The sequence below is a fragment of the Kogia breviceps genome, chromosome 12 (genome assembly GCF_026419965.1).
Source record: "Kogia breviceps isolate mKogBre1 chromosome 12, mKogBre1 haplotype 1, whole genome shotgun sequence".
In the NCBI taxonomy this organism is placed as follows: Eukaryota; Metazoa; Chordata; class Mammalia; order Artiodactyla; family Physeteridae; genus Kogia; species Kogia breviceps.
The window spans coordinates 23,327,596-23,350,943 of NC_081321.1; the positions used below are offsets into that span (position 1 = coordinate 23,327,596).

Sequence of the window (23,348 nt, forward strand, 5' to 3'; positions counted from 1 at the left end):
GGGCCTCTCACTGTTGTGGCCTCTCCCGTTGCGGAGCACAGGCTCCAGACATGCAGGCTCGGCGGCCATGGCTCAAGGACCAGCCGCTCCACGGCAGTGGGATCTTCCCGGACCGGGGCACGAACCCGTGTCCCCTGCATCGGCAGGCAGACTCTCAACCACTGCGCCACCAGGGAAGCCCAACATCTATACTTTTTGTTTCCTATGTATTAGCTAGTGTGGTGAGTGACAATCAGAACACATTTTTCATTTTCTCTGATGTTCTCATCAAGGAATATAGTAGCCCTGACAAAAAAATTTCCCTATACTCCAGGTTTCCTATTTACTTTAGTGACAATGAAATGTCCCTGATCGCTTTTCAGGAAGGCTGTGTGATCCCACTGAAAGAAAACAAGATCTGAGGTCAGTTGCGTTGCCCTGGCCATGTGTCCATCTGGACTACTCCAACAGCCTCCTTTTAGGGCCCTGGTGCACACTCTGCCCCCAGCACCCGTTGGCCCACCCCCTGCAGCCAGAGAGCCCTTCAAAGCACAAATCTGGTATGTTGCTCTTTTCCTTAAGACCCCAAAGCTTCTTCCAAGATAAGGAACAAAACCCTTGCCCTGGTCCCAAGCCTGGGGGTTGAGTCCCCAGCAACCTCAGTGGCTGCATCTCACAGGTGCCTTGCTCTCTCATGCCCATTCCTCAGACAGGCCATTTACCGTTGACACAGGGCCTTTGCATGTGCTTTTTCTAGCCCCTTTTTGCTTAATAATGCCTATTCATCACTCAGCCCTCAACTTCACATCACTCTGCAGGGAACCTAACCACCCAGACCACTCGGGTCCCTTGATTATATGCTCATTAGGGACCATGCTGCTCTTCACGACATCCCTGGGCACAGCTATAATTCCACACTGGTTTTGTGATTACTTGCTCCACCTCTGTCTCCTCTTCGACTGTAAACTCCACAAGGACAAGGGCAATGTTTTGTTTTTTTTTCTCATACCACTTTATTCCTACTACACACCACGGTGTCTGGCATATAGCAGGCGTTCAATAAATATTTTGTTGAATCAGTTCATGTATTGACTGGTCATGTGACTTTTAAAACAGAGATAAACAGTACAGCTGCAACACAGGGCCACTGACCTGCCTTAAAGGCTTGTTATAAAGAGTCTGTAAAATATCTTTGAGGGAACATGGAAAATGATAAAGCATACAAATGTTAGTGTTTATCATTATCGAGTTAGCTGACAACAAACTGAGATAATACCACATAAAATCTTCAGACCAAGGATGAACCAAGAAAATAGCGTCTCGAGGGGACATCTTAGGAATCAAGTAGGTATCTGAAAAGTGCCCAGAAGATACCCTATGCCAACTGACGATGTTCAAGACTTCTCAGCCTTGTGAGCGTGCAGGCTGGAGGGTCGTTCAGATGCACCCCATTTTCTACCTGTGAACCCAAACAACTCTAAACAGTGTCCTCTCTACCTTGTCGTGCTGGTCCTGCTTGCTGTGGATGGCAGACAACAGGCGATAGCATTCAAGGCACCCGGGCTCCTCTGACACAATGTGATTGGTCATCTTTTCAGCTTCTTTTGTCTGACCCATCACGGCCAAAACTTGAGCCTGCAAAACCACAGTGACTTTGGCTTAGAAGGCACTTGGCTATCACCTTATCAAATAAAGCACTCTTTATCAACTAAAGCATTCAGGAAACACTTCCCACAAAAGCGCTCAGAATCTCTTTGTGACTCACAGAGAAGGCTGACTTACCACAGTTTACAGGCTTTAAAGAAACAAACAACAGAAGACTATTTAGGCATGTGCATGCATTTGTGTATGAATGGCAGGAACATCAAAGCCATTCAGTGACTTGGGCCTTTTTTAAAAAGTTGACTGTGTCAAAGAGAAATTTTTTTCCTATGGTTTCAACAGAACACTGTGCTTATAACAAGATAACAAGTTTGTTTTACTGAAAATCTAAGGAAAAGGAAGAGTAATGATCCAAAAATTGAAATAAAAAATATTGTTGATATTAATTTTCCTGAATTTGACAGTTGTACTGTGGTTAGGTTAGAGAACGTCCTTGTTCTTAGGAACTATTTGCTGAAGTATTTAGAAATAAAGGGTATGAGATCTCTAGTTTTCAGATGGCTCAAGACAAAGTATCATGTATTAATGGTATGTACATGCACATACACATACCTAAATATGCACATACACATGGGTACATATACACATACATACATACATACATGAGAGGATGGTAAACAAATGCATCAAAGTGCTAAAAATTCATCAATCTGGGTGAAAGAGTATATGGGAGCTATTTAAAATTCTTGCAAATTTTTGTTAGTTTGAAATTATTTCAAAACAAAAACTTAACAGTGTTTTTAGGGTCCGTGTGTTTGGTGAATGGCTCTAACATTGGTTATATGAATATTCATTAAGTGGATATAGTATAGTGTTCTAGCTCTAGTTCCCGTTTTGAGGCATACTGACTACAGCTCCCTGTACCGCATGCCAGGAGTCTATTTCCTACTCCATTTTCTTTCTTTCGTCCATCTACTCACCAGTGCCAGGCGGAGCTCCCTTTGGGAAGGCTGAAGGGACACAGCTTCCCGGTAAATCTGCAAAGCCTCTTCATATCTGCCAGTGTTGTAATACAGAGCTCCCAACGGTGATAATATCTCAGTTTTGCGTGCCACCTGCAAGGCGCTGAATTTTGAGAAAACAAATGGACAGTTTTCTTCTAACAGGTACACTTCCAAAGGTTGAAACTTAGATTTGGGGACTGCTGTACACGGTTTTGAAGACTCTGCTCCCACGTGGTCTTTGTTTTTATATCAAGAAGAATGTTAAAAAAAAAAATCACGGTGCCAGCCTCTGACTATACTCATATGTCTCTAGTGACCCACCAATTCGTAAACTGAGCCCCAAGGATCTTTTCCATTTATGGCGATAGACTTGTTTTGCTGTATGCACGGTTTTTCATCTAGATCCGTTTTCGAAATTTCTATTTGTGGTTTGGGTTGTAGTCCTTAGCTTCAGCAGAAAACAGTGGACTAACTAAAACGGGAATTCAATTCTAACCTTGGTTTAGCGCTATGCTTTAACCAGCAGGCAAAAAAAGTCATTAACTGGCATAGCATTTATCTCCAAAGTACCATTTATTGTACTGGTCTCTTTGGAGAGGAGAATCTGTGTTGCCTGCATTGGCAAAATTTGCTAGTATTCTGAGAGCATCTGTTCCAAATAACTAAGAATGTGATGGCCAGTTGCAGAGGTCTTAGGGTGACTTACAAAGTGAAAAACAGGAACTTTACCGTTTGTACCATTCTTCAGCCGCGCTGTTGTCTCCCAGTGACCTGTAGAGTCTCCCCAGGTTCACCATGGCCACATGATGGCTTGGGCTGAGTCTGATGGCCTGTTGGTAATGGGCCACTGCCGTCTCTGCAGAGCCTGTAATCAACAGGTGGTAGGTTGGTAAGAGCAGAACATGCCTTCATTATAAAACACACGGACTTTTTTTTTTTTTTTGGCTGCTTTGGGACTTTGTTGTTGCACGCGGGCTTTCCCTGGTTGCGGTGCACGGGCTTCGCATTGCGGTGGCTTCTGGTTGCGGAGCGCGGGCTCAGTAGTTGTGGCTCACGAGCTCTAGAGCTCAGGCTCAGTCATTGTGGTGCGTGGACTTAGTCACTCCATAGCATGTGGGATCTTCCCGGGTCAGGGATCGAACCCATGCCCCCTGCATTGGCAGGCAGATTCTTAAGCACCGTGCCACCAGCCAAGTCCCTAAACACATGACCTCTTTAATTCCTCTTCTGATGATCTTTTTTCCTAGAGCCAAACCACCAATTATTCCGTTTGTAAATTAGCTCACATTTTGGCTTCTCCTTGCCACTGCCTAACTTTGGACCATTTCACTATTTATTTTCACTTCTAAAGAAATAAATAATAAAAAAGCAGTAAAAACTAAAACCTGTTTCTTTTATTAAATGTATTATTTTAGTCAAACTGGTTTCTGGCCATTGCCTTAGTTAATATGATGTTTTGAGATTACCAATGATTGGTATTTATGTAAGATATTGTTGCTTTGCGTTATACAAAAAGTGGAATGGGCTATTATAGAGAGAAACCTGCCCTGAAGCAATTTTTGAGGGTCTGTCCCAATTACTATACCACAACCTAGTGATTGAGGCACTGCTTTAAATAAGCAGGTATCTGCTGTATTTTGAAAATCTCTTTTGAAATCATACATCTTTGTTTAGAGGGTATTTATTGAATGGGACTTTAAAAATAAAAATAATACCACCTTGCATTTGTGCAATGCATTGTATATTTTAAAACACTAATTAAATGATCTCATGATTTTTGCAGGTATTTTGATCCTATCTAGCTGCCTTTTGATAGCACTTAGTTGTCTCTTGGGATTTAAAAGATATTAAAAAAAAATATTATCACTTTACAGATACAGGCTCTAAAGTACAAAAACATTAAGAAACTTGACAAAAATCCCAGGGGAAGTGAGGGTAAAGGTCAGAACTACCATCAAGTCTCTCTAGTATGATAAGGTTCCCCAAAGAAGCTTCCTAGTGAAATTATATGTAAGTGAATGAATTGTGGACAAGTCTGAAGTTCTACATGGCGTGGAATGTTTATTACCCACACAGACATCTTTTCAAGTCTACCTTCTTTGAATGCAAGTTTGACTAGGAGGTGCCAAAAAAGACTGTACGTCCGTAGAGGTCTATGTATAGGTCATGATAGGGAGAATTTCAGTGGTATAAAAATGGAATACAGTGGGAGTGGTGGGAAAATATAGAGGGTGGTCAGTGAGATTTGGGGGGGCTGGGAGTTGGGGTGGGATATTTTGTTGTTGAAGTAGAAGGAAGAGGGCTAGATCAGGCCAACAGGCGGTCTCTTCAATTTTTTGTTTGTCTGTTTTTAATCTTTGATACCTAATTTATTATTATGGTGCCAAAGAACCAGCAGGTGGCACTAAGAAACAATTTTACATGTGAAAATAAGGGACGTTTCCTAGGTGTATCAGAATGTAAATTTATGTCCTAAGAAACAGAAGGGCTTCAAATATCCTAGAAAATAAAAACCCTTTTGAGCAGTTCATATGGACAGAAGAATTAAAATCGAATTTTATTGCAGGGCAGGTTGTCTAATAGTCAATGAGAACAAAGCAGTGTTTTTGTATTAAATTCAAGCATCTTTTCATTCTTTACAAGTATTCATAACATGCCAACAGTATGCGGGGTACAAATCATAAAGAAAACATAATTCCTACCCAGCCAGTAAAGTTTTTCATTAAATAAGATAAAGTGTATTTTATGTTGCACCTGTCCTATAAGGGTACTCTATCAATTATAATGGTACAGTTTCTATAGTATGTATCACATAAAGAACAATGAAACAATTGAAGACCTCTTAATCGGCTGTAGAAAAGTATTTACCATCTGCCAGTAAATAGATTCAAAGGCAGGTTCGTTGTAGAGAACAGTTCATCATCATAGATTTATAAACTTGTATAAATGCTATTCAAAGGAGACTGTTGCTTATTAAATCATCAAGGCCACTTGCTGTCACCTGGGGAGTTTTCCTTAGCAACCTGATTGTAAGAATCGGGCAGATTTTACTGAATTGAGCTTGAAGAGTTAGAGAAACGACAGCCCCAAAGTACAATGTGACTGTCAACGGTGTGAGCTTCCTGCCAAGCGCAGTGAGTTCTACTTTTGAGGCATAATTGGCGTGGTTGCCATCTAGCTTGATAGATAGTATCATCTCATCTCCACAGAACAGGTTCTCTTTCATCTCACTTACCAGTATCAACTAGGAAAACTCCATAGTTGTTGTGTAAGTCTGAGCTATCTGGGCAGTTCTTTATTCCAGCCTGGTATATTTCCTCAGCTTCCTTAAACCTCTCCTTCAAAAGAGAACAAAGAAAAACATAAAGTTTTTTTAAAAAATCAACAATAAACTGAATAACGGAAGTGTGAAGAGCAGAAAATAATTTACTGAGCATCTGCTATGCAACAGGCACCAAGATCAAACGCTATGTACTCTGAATTAAAGTCAGTGCCAACAGCGCACATACCAAAGACGCATACTGGTGTTGAGTTCCTTCAGCGCAAACCAGCTGATGTTTACTAAGAAGCAGTATCTGGAAGGATTTGCCCTACAGTTGGAAAAAGCCTCAAAATGGATATTTGAATGGGATGCCCTCCACCCCAGTGACTCTCTGGAAGAAAATACGTGTGGTCCATTCATATAGGAACGCCTTCCGAGATGGCAATCTCACTGGGAGACAGGGAGGCCTGGCTATTTGACACAGCTGCACTTGCATAGCTAGCTTTCTTACCTACGTTGTATGATTTATTTGGGGAGGTTTTTTGGAAGGAAGTGGGAGGGGAGGCTGATGCTGATTATGGGAGGGGTTTGCCTCATTCCTTCTTTACTCTAAAGATTTCTATAGCCCACCAAACCATTTGTTACTTCCCTTATCACCCCGCCCTTTCCATCTCTGAGCTGTTCCCTCCAACAGGAATACAGGGCCCCTCAAAGGCACACCTCCAACTCCTCCCTTTGTGGCAAGGCCGAGATCAACTGCCACAGCTTCAATGGATCTTTTTCTAGTTGTTTTGGTCTTCTGCTCTAACAATCCACTTGAACACACTTCAATAATTCTGAATTCGTTTTTAGGCACATTTTCCACAACCATCTGAGATTGTCACGTCACCCTTTCTTTTACAATGTAGGAGATTCATTGTAAAAGAAATCAAAGAATGAAAATCAATGAATCATTTGATTCAATTAATGAATCAAATGAAATGAAATCACCCAGGTTCTAACAATTACTCACAAGTAAACCGTTTCCTAGTTTCCTAGTACTGCTATGAAGGTCAGGCGAAAGGCAATCGTTTGGCATAAAACACAAAGCAACTTTTCCTTTCATGTGCTCTGATCATGGACACAGTCCATAATTTTATCAGAAGTTACTACTACTAAGCATTCAACCAGACACATGAAAAGAGAATGTACGGCATCATTTTTCCCAGACCTGACACCTTGAGCTTGTGAATAAAAATGCCCTGAGTGCTTAGCAATAAGCCAAGAAGCCTAAATCTGATTTGACTCAGAAAGGCGAAGACACTCTGTGGAATGACCAATGCCATCTCTTCGAATCCACATATTTAAGTACCATTTAGGGAACAAAGTGTGGTTTGAATTTGGCAAATTTCTCTTATCTGAATTACAAATCCATAGTCCAGCAAAAATGGATTTCCACGTTTCTAAAAGTGTGTTTTCTAATTGCCAAGCTCAACAAATTGTCAAACTCAAAAGAAAATTAGAGATGAATGAAAAATCTCAAAATGTCATCTTTCAATCTACTGAAGAAAAGAAAAACTTTCTGAAGGTATCACCCACCGAAGGTCTAGCAAATTGGTAAGTGTGCATGCGTGTGTATTAAATGGAAACAGGCAAGACATATATTACATAAGACTCCAATCGAAGTAATAGATAGAGAGTACCGTTGCATATTTATTCATTTACGCATTCATTCAGCACATTTTCTGTAATTGCTATAGAAAGCATGGCATAGTAATAGTAATTAAGAATTGGGCTGCCGTATGGAGGTTCCTCATAAAACCAAAAATAGAGTTGCCATATGATCCAGCAATCCCACTCCTGGGCATATATCCAGACAAAACTATAATTCAAAAAGATACATGCTGGGGCTTCCCTGGTGGTGCAGTGATTAAGAATCCACCTGCCAGTGCAGGGGATGAGGGTTCAAGTCCTGGTCTGGGAAGATCCCACAGGGATCTGCCGGGCAACTAAGCCTGTGTGCCACAACTACTAAGCCTGCACTCTAGAGCCCGTGAGCCACAACTACTGAGCCCGTGTGCCACAACTACTGAAACCTCCACACCTAGAGCCCGTGCTCTGAAACAAGAGAAGCAATGAGAAGCCCGCGCACCGCAACGAAGAGTAGCCCCTGCTCGCCACAACTAGAGAAAGCCCAAGTGCAGCAACGAAGACCCAATACAGCCAAAAATAAATAAATAAATTTATTTTTTTAAAAAAGATACACGCACCCCTATGTTCACAGCGGCACTATTTACGATAGCCAAGACATGGAAACAACCTAAATGCCCATCGACAGATGAATGGATAAAGAAGATGTAGTATGTTTGTGTGTGTGTGTGTGTATATATATATATATATATATATATATATATAAAATGGAATATTACTCAGCCTTCAAAAAGAATGAAATAATGCCATTTGCAGCAACATGGATGGACCTAGAGATTATCATACCAAGTGAAGTAAGTCAGAAAGAGAAAGACAAATACCATATGATATCACTTGTATGTGGAATCTAAAATACAATACAAATGAACAAAACTACAAAACAGAGACAGACTCACAGACATTGAGAACAGACTTTTGGCTGCCAAGGCAGGGGGAGGGGATAGGGAAGGGAAGGAATGGGAGTTTGGGATCAGCAGAGGCAAACTATTATATATAGGATGGATAAACAACAAGATCCTACTGTAGAGCACAGAGAACTATATTCAATATGATAAACCATAATGGAAAAGAATATATAAAAAAGAATGTATATATATATGTATAACTGTACAGCAGAAATTAACACAACATTATAAATCAACTATACTTTAATAAAATTAAAAAAAGAATTGGGCTGCCAGCGCTTGGCTACATGGATTGGCGTCCCAACCCCACCATTTACTGCCCCTGTGACCTTACTTCCCCTCCATGTACCCAAGTGTAACAAAGGGACAAAATAGTACCTATTTCAGAGGGTTGTTCTGAGGATTAAATGGATTAAAACAGGTGAAGCCCCGAGAACAATGCCTAGCAAATAGTCAGCACTTTGTCATGTTATTCCTCTACTCTTATTACTACTACTAGGAGTAGTATTTCATGAGCACATTTAAAAACAGATGGCATTAGTGTCAAACACTAACACTGGTCAAATGGTAACACAAGAAACTCAAGATTTTTAGGAACTGATTACCTAGTTTAGGATTAGCCAGGGTATTTTCTTTTTCTGGTTGCCTCTAAGAAATTGCTTGTTGACCTCCATGTCAGAAGATGATTAAGAAAAGTTAAAATGAAGAACACCCAAATTAGTTATTTTTTTCTCATATAGAGTTAACTAAAGAGATTTGATGGGAAAGGAATTTGAAACCGTAGGCTAAAATGCCACGTGGACAGGGTTGTGACGCCGGACGTGGCCTCAGTAACAACGCCCGGGCACCTGAGCTCTAGAGCATCTGTATTTACCTCTTTACTACACTGCTCACATTGAGTTGTATTCCTTAGTTCATTTGTCCCTGAGCTCCTTAAATAGATGTATTTTGTTTTATTCATCCCCATGTCTTTTGCATCTATCTCCCAGTGGTATAAGTAATAGTACCTCCCACATGTCAAGTATATAATGGAGACAGAAGAGTGGGTGAGACAGACAATCCTGCCCACACAGACAACGGAGAGGGATTCAGGCAAGGAGACACTGTGATATATGGTGACAGTGTCACAAAAGGAGAAGCCCAAGGTTCTTGGAAGGCAACCAGGAGTGATACCCTGACTGGTGTTTATATAGACAGATTCTCTAAAACGATCATAAACCAAATGCCTGGAAACACTGGTTACCATTAACACCAGCAGCTGTGTAATATGAAGATGTGCATGAAAAAAACCTGCAGCTACTTGAGACCTTTAAAACATCCTTATACCCAAACTGTGGGAGAGTTGAAAGGTGTTTTTCCTGAAAGGAATAAAATTGACGTCCTCACATTTTAACTTGCTGAAGTCAGATACCATAGTTTTCAAGTGCAATTACTCTTTTTTTTTTTTTTTTGCGGTACGCGGGCCCCTCACTGTTGTGGCCACTCCTGTTGCGGAGCACAGACTCCGGACATGCAGGCTCAGCGGCCATGGCTCACGGGCCCAGCCGCTCCGCGGCATGTGGGATCTTCCCGGACCGGGGCACGAACCCGCGTCCCCTGCATAGGCAGGCGGACTCTCAACCACTGCGCCACCAGGGAAGCCCCTGCAATTACTCTTATACCTGATTTAATTTTACCTTTTCCCCACATTCCTGTTGCTCCAGAATAGGCAAAGAGATCACCTTTTTCATCTAAAACCCATTTTGGGGTTTATGAGCTGGGTCTCCACTAGGAATGCAATTTTCAAAGTCCAAAGAAGTAATGGGATTTGAAAGACCATCCATGTCTAGAGCAAGGAATCACATCCCATATCTTCGGTAACCCCCAAGGACAGTCTCAAGACTCTGGCTCTATGACAAATGTTTTCAATGTTTATCTTTCTTGTCCTTTCATTTGACTGTAAATTTCAAAGAATGATTAACTCCACTTATTAAAAAACGAAAGGGACCACCACTGCAGGAGAAAAATAACTTCTAGCTGTTTAAAACAAATTCCACTTCTCTGGAAGGGCAATGCATTTATCTTAAAAAGGAGTATCCTTAATCCCTCAAGTTCAATTTCATTTACCTCATTTGGCTAGATGTCCTGACCTAAGCGGATCACTCCCAGTCTCTACTGATTTGTGAGATCCAGAGGAAATGAATACAAGCTATTTATAGGACAACTTTAATTAAATATGCTTGTGACCCAGAGAACGGTTCTGACAAATAATACTGTCACCAGAGTCCCCAGCCAACCGTTACCTCAGCATGAAATCGGCCTTCGAGGGCAATGGTTAAGAATGGGCTGCATGGAGCCGTGGGCTCCTCTCCAAGGCTCAAAAGCATTTTCAGTGGGGTGGAAATGAAATGGGCCTCGCAGGACAGAGAAAACACCATCAACATCTCCACGTTTTACATGCTGTAATTACCGACATGGCATGTTTTTTACCTCAAGGAAGAGAAAGTGAAAAGTAGATCTGAAAAAGGACGTTTGACTGTCATTTATTCTCTTGGGCCAACTGATACACTTGGAAAAGATTTCTTATAGTTCAAGTTGCAGCAACCAGGAGGACAAAGGGACATGGGCTCAATGCAGCAATCTTCAAACTTCTTGGCTTGCACTCTAAAATGTACTGAGGACCCCAAAGAGCTTTATGTGGTCTACATCTATCAATGTGTACCACAACAGAAATGAAGCTGAGAAATTTTTATTTAATAAACCAATAAGTAAACTAATATTTATTATTTATTTAAAATAATAAACATAACACATTTATAAGAAAATAACTATATTTTCCAAAGCCAAAAAAATTAGTGAGAATAGTGGCATTATTTTCTATTTTTCCAAGTCTTTTAAATGTCTGGCTTGATAGAAGACAGCTGGGTTCTTGTATCTATTTTTGTACTAATCTGTTTCTATATGTTTTTTAGTTGAGGTATCTGAAGAAACCTGGTCTCACACAGACATTTAGTTGGAAAGGGGAGAATATTTTCATACTCTTTTCATGACTGTGAATATATCATGTAGCCTCTAAAGAACCACTGTACACTGGGGAGAGAATGAGAGCAAAAAAAGGCAAATTAAAAACTGCACAGGCCTTCTTGGACCTCAGGCGTCCCCGGTCAACCCTTTGTGAACCACTGGTGTAATGAATGGCCTGTAACATATGTTCTTACTGTATGGCAGATACAGGGTGTGATGTTCCAAAGTGGTGAAAGACCTACAGAGACGGGGCTGGAAGGTTGTGCTCTGACATCTTGGCCATGTGTCTGAGCTGCTTTCCAGAAGTACTTTCACTCTGGCCAATGACACGAGCACACAGAGCTATCGTGTATCTCCCCATTAGCCAAATGAGTATTACAAACCTGGAAAGTGTAGGACCGCTGGATGTTTAAACTCATGTCAGTGACGTCGCCAAGCAACTCTTTAAGACACAGCGGCTCAAAACATAAAGCAAAGATGCCTGCTTTCTCACCCTTTCCTTTGCTTTTACTTTCCTTACAAAACAGTTCTTCCCCCATCAGTCACTGACATGGACGTGTACGAGGAACGTGAGGCCAACATTTGACGTCTAATTCTCTTTCTCATTCAACTGAAATGAATCAATTAACTTGGCATTCCTCCTCACCAAGGACATGTTAGGTATTTCTAATCCTGAATTTTCTCATCGCCCAGCAGACTGTGATCAATATCACCCTGTGACAATTTAAGAAAGAAAGAAATGATCCCTTTAAAGAGGAATTGCCAAGAATCATAAAATAAAAGCTAAAGAGAAAACACTATGACAAGTGTTAAGTGATCACTGCTGTGTCACACTGTCAAGAGACCAGGAAGAGTGAGGGGAAGCTAAATTTACATAGAATTGCAGCTTTCTCCATCTCCAAACTCTTCTCATGCCCTTTTTTTTTTTTTTTTTTTTTTTTTTTGCGGTATGCGGGCCTCTCACTGCTGTGGCCTCTCCCGTTGCGGAGCACAGGCTCCGGACGCGCAGGCTCAGCCGCCATGGCTCACGGGCCCAGCCGCTCCGCGGCATGTGGGATCCTCCCGGACCTGGGCACGAACCCGTGTCCCCTGCATCGGCAGGCGGACTCGCAACCACTGCGCCACCAGGGAAGCCCTCTCATGCCCTTTTGTCCTCATTCTCTGCACTTTCAGACACATGACTTTCCTCCCATAAGAGGAAGGGATCGTACTGTTCCCCACCCGACAGCCCTCAGGTGGTCTAATTCCTGTAGCCAGAATGCTTTTCCTAATAATTTTAATCTTGTTGATATCTATAAGTTCTTAAGGTATCAGACTAAATATCACTCTTTGGCCAGCACTCACTGCTCCCTGTATTAGGTTAGGTCCCTATAACATTCTCACTGGTACTCTATTCTGTCTTTGCCCATTTGTCACAACTGGGTTAGACATTGGGGAAAGGGTGGTAATTCTTCACTTAAGAGTATCCTTACCTTTTAGACTCTAAGTTCCATGAGTTGAGGCCCATACCTTGCTACTTCAGCAATTTCTAATACTTGGTGATACCTAAATGTTCAATAAATATGTGCTGAATAATTAAATCAATAAATTATTAAGGTAGGGTTCAGCTCAAGGTGACCTGACCACACATACAATGGTATAGGTGCCTGAATCTACCCAAAAGATGGCACTTGTTAAAGAAGAGACACTGACTCTGGACCTCTCTTATTTTTGAGCTTTACTTCTAGCTTATATTTTACTGTTCCAATTTTCTTTGCATTCTTGTATCAGGTGAAGTCATATCCCAAAATATATAAAAGAAAAATATTTTAAGTGTTATCAAATTAATTAATTGAGTTTTTCAATAGGCTATAAACCTGGGGCTAGCAATAATTTACAGTGGATCAAGTCATTATGTTAACTTCATTTCCTTTACTGCTAGTGTAATGCAAGCTATATGATCTATGGCAAGAGTAGGCTGGTTAAAAATGGTGGGGGGCTTGTAAATGTTTACAATCCTATCTGTGAAGCTGGAGTACAGCCAGTTCTGAATGTTAATAGAAAACCAAAAGAGGCTAGTAAGCCAGAGACCATCCAGACTTCAAATCTAAGAGTTTATTTTCTGTCCTGTTTTTCTGACTTCTATGCTTCAGTTGACACAGAGGGGCAAATTTATTCTGGATCCTTTTATGTATCTAACATCCATGACAACTCATGCTACTAGGTTTCTTCTACCATTTTTCTTCCCCCCCCATTGTTTAAATTGACAATCTGGCAATTGTGTGATAGCAGAATCTACCTTCTATTGAGGGCACTTATGTGTGTCAACAAAACTATATCGTCAATTTAGAGAAGACAACTTATATTTGTTTTCCCCACAGCAGGGGGCATGCATCCAGGACACCAAAAGTGGGATCAAATGGTTTAGACACAGAGAGGAGAAGGAGGGGGAATCAAAATACCTCTCTGCTTTATGGCGTGAGAGATGTTCTCTCTTAGGAGCCTGTCCTACGAGACTCTGTGATCTTCTAACCGTTCTAAGACATAGGATCTATAAGATTATTGGTAATTGGTTCCATATTGAGTTCAGAGATCTTAGTCCATTAGCAATTCCCCAGAAAAATATAAGTGAGTAGTAATGAAACCAGCAAATACCATGTATTGTTCTTGATAGATTTTGTCCCAAAGTGACAGAGAATATAGCAATGGCCTATATAATGGACCATCTTTGTCTAGAGGCCACCTACATACACAAAGAATATTGGAGTGAGAAAACTAGGTTTGTAATTTCTATCAAGAAGAAAACTGACATAGAGATCAGTTGTCTAATATGAGCTTACAAGTTAAATGATATATATAAAAATCTGTGTAATATTAATTTATATATTCAACAGAAACATTTAAAAATATTATGTGGAACTAACTGGAAACAATTACCTGCTCAGCCAGTAATGAAGCTAAGCTTGAATATGCATCGGCAAACTCGGGACCATATTTAATGGAATCTTTCAGTAAGGTGATAGCCTCTTCCTTTTTCTCCTGAGACCTATAGGTTATAAGAGGGTAAAAAAGAACACCTTTTAATAAAACTTTAAATCCTCTGGTTAGACTTGAAAATCTCATTTCTTTTAGCAAAGATTAACGGATTCACTCTGATTTTTACTGAAAATGAATTACATTAGACTTCCTCCAGGTGCTAATAAGTTTCTGTCTCTGAATTCTCAATGGAAAGAGATGTTAAGATATAAATGACACTGCAGGTTATTCACTGATTTCTCTACATTCCATTTCTCACTGTGTGCTCTTGAGAGTTTTATTTTAAAGTGTACAAGTTTATTAAGCAGAAAGTTTGACCTTCAGAGGAGCAATTTTGGGCACATGACCTGGGTGGCCTGGGAGCCAGTTTTCAACGATGTGGAGGACGGTTTGAACCCCTGAAGTACTAACTGCACCACTGCCGGCGGGGCTCCTAATGCGAGCTGAGCCACCTAACAGCAACAAGCCAGCCAAACTGCCCACGTTCATGTTTGCTTTTATATTAAGAGAGATACCTTTCCACATAATTTGTGAAATTAGAAGATACTGTGACTACTGGCTGGCAAAGAATGATCAGCTCTTTTTTTTTTTTTTTTCTTTTTTCGGTACGCGGGCCTCTCACTGTTGTGGCCTCTCCCGTTGCGGAGCACAGGCTCCGGACGCGCAGGCGCAGCGGCCACGGCTCACGGGCCCAGCCGCTCCGCGGCACGTGGGATCCTCCCGGACCGGGGCACGAACCCGCGTCCCCCGCATCGACAGGCGGACTCTCAACCACTGCGCCACCAGGGAAGCCCTGATCAGCTCTTTTACCCTCATATTTTTATTAAAAATCGGGCTGATGATCTTCTTCATTTCAGTCTTCTCCCAGTGATTACATTTTTGATTTAAAGAGAACTCAAGGCTTCCAAGTTGTTACCACTATTTTGGGCAAAAGTTCTCTTTCCTGTTAGTGCCACGGGGAAACACTGGGTCATTAGCCTGGTATCAGTATCCCCGAAGACAAAAATGTATGCTGGCAGTGATCAACGTTGCCATCCATACAGTTCCACAAACACTGACCACTTGCTAAGTGCTAGACACTGTAATTGGCAAAAGAGGCGGAGTGAAGAATAGAATCACCAGAACTACGGAGGGCACACAGCCTAAGGGTCCCCCAACTTTATGAGTTACCAATACTGAATTGTGTGCTTACGTTTTTACTACGTAGGGTCAACAATCATTTATTCAACAACGAATATGTACCAAATGCTCTGGTCACTTTTCACATACCATCATTAATTTAATTCTCACAACGATCCCATGCAGCAGGTATTACTGTCCTATTATACTCATTTTTCTAATGAGAAAAATCTGGATTCAGGAAAGTCAAGTGACTCATCACGTTCACATAGCTAGTGTTCCGAGTCAAGATCTGGTGCTCTTCCGTCACACTATACTTGCTTATTCCAACTACTTAGAAATCCACCTCCTATGAGCTTGATGCCCGAAGTATGAACCATGGACCAACATCACCTAGGAGCCGGTTAGCAGTACAGAGTCTCAGGCCCCATCTGGACCTAAAGAATCAGACCCTGAATGTTAAAAAGATTCTCAGGTAGCTCGCTTCGGCAGCACATATACTAAAAAAAAAAAAAAAGATTCTCAGGTAATTTGTACTCACATTGAGATTTTAGTAGCACGGCTCCCTGAATTATCAAAGGCAGCTGAGAGTAGTTCCTGCTATAGAACCCCTACGTAGGGCTTCAGGCTCTACAGGATGAAGATCTATAGGGGAAAACTAGTATTGACTCCATACGTTTGAGTTCCAAGTACTAGAAGTAACATGTTACGAGACGATTTTACATAGAAGACAGCCTCCTATCACAGATCTTGAAAAAAAAGTCATGTTTCCAGCAGAGGCGTTGCATTCAATGTCTCTCTTGCATTCAATACACTATTCAATGTAGCAAATGTGAAAACATTTGTCATTGTGTTAGCTATTTCCCAGGGGGGGTGGCCGTCCACACTATCCTCTCCTTAATGGGGTCTAACTAACTCAAACTCTGGCTCCTCTCCATGCATAGTCCTGCCCTTGATATCAAGGTGTAACACCTGTGTCCTTAAGTGGTTCACCTTTGGGATGTGGCTTTACAGTTGCGTGGTTATGAGAAACTGGCATTACAGCTCTCTTAGTGCTGCTTTCTTGTCAGTTCATTCATTTAGTTGACAAACATTCAGAGTGTCTGTAAGACTCTATGGAAGACCACCATGTTTACATATGCTTGGGTTTCTAAAATATACCTTGAAGTAATTCTCCCATGGGCACATGTTTTTAAATGAAAACTTTTTTTTAACATCTTATAATTGCTTTACAATGTTGTGTTAGCTTCTGCTGTATAACTAAGTGAATCAGCTATACGTATACATATGTCCCCATATCCCCTCCCTCTCGCGTCTCCCTCCCACCCTCCCTATCCCACTCCTCTAGGTGGTCACAGAGCACCGAGCTGATCTCCCTGTGCCATGCAGCTGCTTCCCACTAGCTATCTATTTTACGTTTAGTAGTGTATATATGTCCATGCCACTCTCTCACTTCGTCCCAGCTTACCCTTCCCACTCCCCATGTCCTCAAGTCCATTCTCCACATCTGCGTCTTTATTCCTGTCCTGCCCCTAGGTTCGTAAGAACCCTTTTTTTTTTTTTAGATTCCATATATATGTGTTAGCATACATATATAGTATTTGCTTTTCTCGTTCTGACTTACTTTACTCTGTATGACAGACTCTAGGTCCATCCACCTCACTACAAATAACTCAATTTCCTTTCTTTTTATGGCTGAGTAATATTCCATGGTATATATGTACCACATCTTCTTTATCCATTCATCTGTCGATGGACACTTAGGTTGCTTCCATGTCCTGGCTATTGTAAATAGTGCTGCTATGTATATTGTGGTACATGTGTCTTTTTGAATTATGGTTTTCTCATGGTATATGCCCAGTAGTGGGACTGCTGGGTCAGATGGTAGTTCTATTTTTATGAAAACTTACTTTTAATCCTGGTAATTGAACTATTGGTTTCATGGTTAGAAGAAGTCTTCCTCCAAGGATTTCATAAATCTTTATTAACATTAACTTGGAAATTTTCCCAAAATCCAAAGGAAGATATAGATTTAGGAAACTGAGTCTGAAAATTAAGCCCCTCAGGACATAATTTAGCTTGGATATTCTTCAAAATCAGCAGAGAAAAAGCCACAACAATTTGATAGCAAAGAGTTAATGATTTTCATTTGTTATGACTCACATCAGTTAGAATGACAGCTTAATCTTTCATACATATATAAACTCAGTGAGGTTAATTACCACTTACTACAGTGAGTGAATCTAAATACTTGAGATTGTCCATTCACATTCATGTGACATATTGGAAAAGTAAGCATCAAAGTTATGTACAGGGAACTTGAATTCTTTATGAAAAACTGTACCTCTATTAATCTCTTGAGGGACTGACTGATATACTTTTTTTTTTTTTTTTTTTTCTTTTTTCGGTACGCGGGCCTCTTACTGTTGTGGCCTCTTCCGTTGCGGAGCACAGGCTCCGGACGGACAGACTCAGCCGCCATGGCTCACGGGCCCAGCCGCTCCGCGGCACGTGGGATCTTCCCGGACCGGGGCACGAACCCGTGTCCCCTGCCTCGGCAGGCGGACTCTCAACCACTGCGCCACCAGGGAAGCCCTGATATACTTTTTTAAAAAAATAAATTTATTTATTTTTGGCTGCGTTAGGTCTTCATTGCTGTGTGTGAGCTTTCTCTAGTTGCGGCGAGCAGGGGCTACTCTTTGGGGCAGTGCATGGGCTCTAGGTGTGTGGGCTTCAGTAGCTGTAGGCACACGGGCTCATTAGTTGTGGCTCACAGGCTCTACAGCGCAGCCTCAGTAGTTGTGGTGCATGGGCTTAGCTGCTCCGCGGCATGTGGGATCTTCCCAGACCAGGGCTGGAACCCATGTCCCCTGCATTGGCAGGTGGATTCTTAACCACTGCGCCACCAGGGAAGTCCCTGACTGATATACTTTCAAAAAACATCTCATCATGTAATTTCACATGGTATGTAAGTATTACGAGATGCAAAAACTGGGGCAGATGAGATTTTTCCTCTTAGCTCTGCACTCTTGGATGCCTCTGCTTTTCCCGTCAGGCACATGCCAAGTTGACAGATATTTTTAAATGTTTTTTTAAGAAAGCCCAAGAAATTGATAAGTGGTAAATTTATTGTTGTTGTTTATGTTTCTGAAAGGAAGAGGAATAGCAGGGAAGATATATTTCTTCTGTGGTTTCTCTTTTGCTCACCCTTTGGCAGGAGTTTATGAAATTGGTATGGTTTTGACACAATAACTCACAGCAAATGATCACCTAAATAGAACCTTCCTTGGTCATATAGTAAGGTAATTACCACGTGAGACCTGAACTTCATTTCAACCTGTTTCTGAATTCAATAGCATCCTCTCATATCTGCATTATGGCCCATGTTTCTTTGCTAATTATCCCATATTAAAAAACAAGGGCAAGGGCTTCCCTGGTGGCGCAGTGGTTGAGAGTCCGCCTGCCGATGCAGGGGACGCGGGTTCGTGCCCCGGTCCGGGAGGATCCCATGTGCCGCGGAGCGGCTGGGCCCGTGAGCCATGGCCGCTGAGCCTGCGCGTCCGGAGCCTGTGCTACGCGACGGGAGAGGCCACAGCAGTGAGAGGCCTGCGTACCGCAAAAACAAACAAACAAGAGCAATATTCCTACAATTCTGTTGGATTATCGCCGCCTAGAGTGCATCTTACTGAGTTGTGCTTGCTAACACCTTAGTTCACACCCTGTTTCTAGTTCCCTCTTTCTCCTCCTTCTATTTACAGACAACTAAAATATACATTTTTTTCCTAGAGCACTGCTCTCAACACATGAAAATCTTCATTAATGCCCTACTGCTTACAGAAGACTCTTAGCTTAAAACCCTCTAGAGTATAGTTCTGACCAATGTTCTAAACGTACCCAGTGGTGTGGACTAGTGGGTACTAGTCCAGCCAGACTGAGTGGCCTTTGGTATCTATTCTAAGAGATCACTACTGCACTGCTTCTCTGCCCTCACTGTAGGTTTAAAATCACTTGAGGTGCTTTTACAAAGGCCTTAGGGTTCTGAGGTTGGACCTTTTAATAGCTCTGATGATCCCCTTATCAGAGCTCCTAACCATGCAGCCCAATCAGAAACCATACAGATGCTACCTTTCTTAAATTTTGATTTTCTTTTTGAGCCTCCATTAAGAAGAAAAGATAGGGGAATCGCTATTAAAAGTCTTGTTCTGGCCTCCAAGGGGGCAGCTGCCCTTTGTTCTTCAGCTCAACATTCTGAGCAGTAACTGAGCTTGAGCCCACTGGGCTTCTGCAAGGTCCTGGCACAGCACCTGAAGGGCTGCCCCAGTGACTTCAGCGTGAGGGTGGGAGTCTATCAGTGAGGGCGCCACACAGGTAGGTTTTTATTAAAGCTTCAGGTTTCACGGTAGTTGTCTGCTGAACGATCACTCTCTGCTAAAGACAGAGTTAAGTGATTCTTTTGCATTATTTAATTCCCATTAAGCATTATGAATGATGCAAAATTATCTCCATTATAAAGATTTAGAAAACAATACTAGCAACCACCACCCCAACAAAAATAAAAACCTGAGATCTGGAGAGCTCACACAATTTGCCCCGACCACACAGCTACTATACCACTAGGATTCGAATATGCAACTTCAACTTTAGCGTGTTCCATCACCAGGCCATGATTGGCCTTTCTGCATCCACTCTGTTAAATGTCATGTGCTCTGTCTGTGACCATTACTAAGTTGTAAGCTCCTTCATAGGCAGGACCCATACCTTATTAATCTTACTTCTTTTATCCCAGAGACTAGTACAGTGATCTGCACAAATAGAAATTCAATAATTGCTAAATTATTTTTTAAAAACCATGGTTTTAATATTTTCTTTATTCCTAGGTCTTCATAAATCTCCTTAAATAAGCTTTCTTTTTAAATAACAGAGGAGAATGATATAATTATCTATTTTATATTTCTGTTTCTACAGCTTTTTCAATATTGTAGAAGTGATCCTAGAAAAAGAGAAGCATCCCAAGCTTTAGACTCATAAGAAAATTACAAGTATAGTTTCCATTTATTGAGCACTTCTTATTTAGCAGGCACTGTTAAGCAGCTTCTCTAGCTTAACTCTGCAGAGTAGCTAAAAGCACAGACTCAAAAGCCAGAATGACTGGGTTATGACTCCGTCTCCACTATTTCCTAGCTATGCTCCCTTAGGCAAATTGTCCGCCCTGTGTCTCTGGCACACAGTAGGTATTATATATTGTAGCTTTTAGTAGCTCATTTAATATTTCTAAAATCACCCATTAAAACCTATATTCCCGGGCTTCCCTGGTGGCGCAGTGGTTGAGAGTCTGCTTGCCGATACAGGGGACACGGGTTCGAGCCCAGGTCTGGGAAGATCCCACATGCCGCGGAGTGGCTGGGCCCGTGAGCCATGGCTGCTGAGCCTGTGCATCTGGAGCCTGTGCTCTGCAACGGGAGAGGCCACAACAGTGAGAGGCCCGCGTAGCACAAAAAAACAAAACAAAACCTATATTCCCCCCACTTTTATTTATTTATTTTTAATTAGTTAATTAATTTTTTTTGGCTGCGTTGGGTCTTCGTTGCTGTGCGCGGGCTTTTTCTAGTTGCGGCTCGCGGGCTCTAGAGCGCGCGCTCAGTAGCTGTGGTGCACGGGCTTAGCTGCTTCGCGGCATGTGGGACCTTCCTGGACCAGTGCTCGAACCTGTTTACCCTGCATCGGCAGGACTGCGCCACCAGGGAAGTCACCACTCCCTCACACACACACTTTAAAAAATGTGGTGTTTTGGGGCTTCCCTGGTGGCACAGTGGTTGAGAGTCCGCCTGCCAATGCAGGGCACACGGGTTCGTGCCCCGGTCAGGGAAGATCCCACATGCCGCGGAGCGGCTGGGCCCGTGAGCCGTGGCAGCTGAGCCTGCGCGTCCGGAGCCTGTGCTCCGCAACGGGAGAGGCCACAACAGTGAGAGGCCCGAGTACTGCAAAACAAACAAACAAAAAAATGTGGTGATTTTGAAATTCCTTCTAAAGTAATATATCAATACTTTCACATTTCAAATTATTCGTAAGAAATTTAAGTTAGATGTTAGAGTGATTTTTCCTGTGTCTGGTCTTATACCATAATGGATTTGGGGTGTAAAAATCATCATTAAATACACAACTGAATAGCACTGCACTAAATGTAAAATAACCCAGTAATAAGCAGAGTCAAAACCCCTAAAAACCTCATTCTAAGGCAAATGTCAAGCTGAGGAGGCCTAAATGGCAGACTGATAGTTCAGAATCCACTCAGCTGCTATTAGAGCCACACACAGGAGTAGGTCTTCATTTTGCAGGGGTGATGGCTAAAGGTGAATATTTAATTAAGAATTAGGAGCAATTCTGAACCTCTTTTTCAGCCACGCCAGGAAAGCTTCTTGGAAAAGAAAGTTTTAAGCAGTTGTTTCCATGTAAAAAGGAATAACAAGAGAGGCAGAAAATTTCAAATAGACTTTACAAACTTCTTAATAATGGGAATTACCTATGTATTCTGACAGTACAGATCACTCCTGGGCCAGCATTAGACAGTATTAAAACTCCCTAATGCATTCTTTTTGGCTCTGTAACAGGCAGTTTCGTGAAATCCAAAGCCCATTATCAATGTAAGCCCCCTCTATATAGGAATACTCTGTTAGCCATTTAGACTGAATTGACAAGTCAATTCAAAAGGGGAAAATATGAAAATAACATTCACCAAGCATGTGATACAGGTAACCAAGTCCACAGTTTGTTTTTCTGAATTCCAGAGAAAAAGCTTGAACTACCTAGCTCATAGCAGGTGAATAAATTGACAAAATGAAGCCTCAGTACATCCCCTGTCCAATTAGGCACGGGCACATCTTTTGTCTGGAGTCATAGAAAGGAACACTCTGAGATCCTCTGGAAACTCATGTCGCACTCAGGACACTGAGGTCTGTCCGAGCTTCTGTGAAGGGTCCAGCAGGCACCGATGGAACTATTAGAGATCCCCGGGTAGCTGGGAGAAGCAGGGAGGAGTGAAGCGCTCCTGGGTTAGGAAATATTTACTGCCTCTCTGCACCCGTGAATGTCTTCATCTGCCAAAGAGTCACCAGCCGATGATCGACAATCCTCCGTGACCTAAAATATTCCATCTTCACTTTTTCCTTAGAGCAACTGCTCTCAAATTTTAGTGCTTAAGAATCATTCAGTGTTTGATAAAATGTAGGATCCCAGGCCTCATAAGATTCAGTAGGTCTGAGGTAGGGCCAAGGAATCATGATTCTTAAAAAGCACCTCAGGTGATTCTGGTGACGGTGGTCTTCAGCCTATGCTTTAGAAACTCTGCCCTGGTTACTACGTGGGGTCTGCCTGATCAGTTGATCCTTGATATATAAGGCTAAAATGTAACAGGATGAGGAAAGGGAAAAGAAGGAGAAAGAAGACTTTCTGGAACAATCGGAGCCAAAGAGAAGGGCCACAGTGTCCGGATGATTTGCCCGGATGGGCGATACTTCTGGACGCCAGGTGGTGTGGGGAGGCTGCAGTGGAGGTGCCTGGAGGGTGACGCTGCAATTGGAAGAGGCAGTTTTCTCTCTCGTAGAAGCTCTGTGGTGAAATGTCCGCTTTTGTGCATCCAAGTCTTAGTGCCGGTGTTAGCTATGTAGGCATCAACAGAAGTAAAAATCTCCTAATATTCTGCAAGCAAAACTCCGCTCCCTTAGGTCTCCCCCAGGAATTTCCAAAAGGCTAAACTTACTGAGAAGGGGTCCC

General features: G+C 42.0%; 1 protein-coding gene across 8 annotated transcripts in view; it reads right to left on the minus strand.

Moving 5' to 3' along the window:
• The window catches only part of TMTC1 (transmembrane O-mannosyltransferase targeting cadherins 1), a 256,132-nt gene that overhangs the window by 17,091 nt on the left and 215,693 nt on the right, over positions 1-23,348 (minus strand). For all 8 annotated transcript variants that reach the window (XM_067008959.1, XM_067008961.1, XM_067008963.1 and 5 more), the window contains 5 exons: positions 14,361-14,469; positions 5,821-5,923; positions 3,315-3,450; positions 2,562-2,706; positions 1,477-1,614 (listed from right to left, as the gene is read on the minus strand). In XM_067008959.1, coding sequence (XP_066865060.1) covers positions 1,477-1,614; positions 2,562-2,706; positions 3,315-3,450; positions 5,821-5,923; positions 14,361-14,469 — 631 coding nt within the window. The remainder of the gene's footprint in view (positions 1-1,476; positions 1,615-2,561; positions 2,707-3,314; positions 3,451-5,820; positions 5,924-14,360; positions 14,470-23,348) is intronic.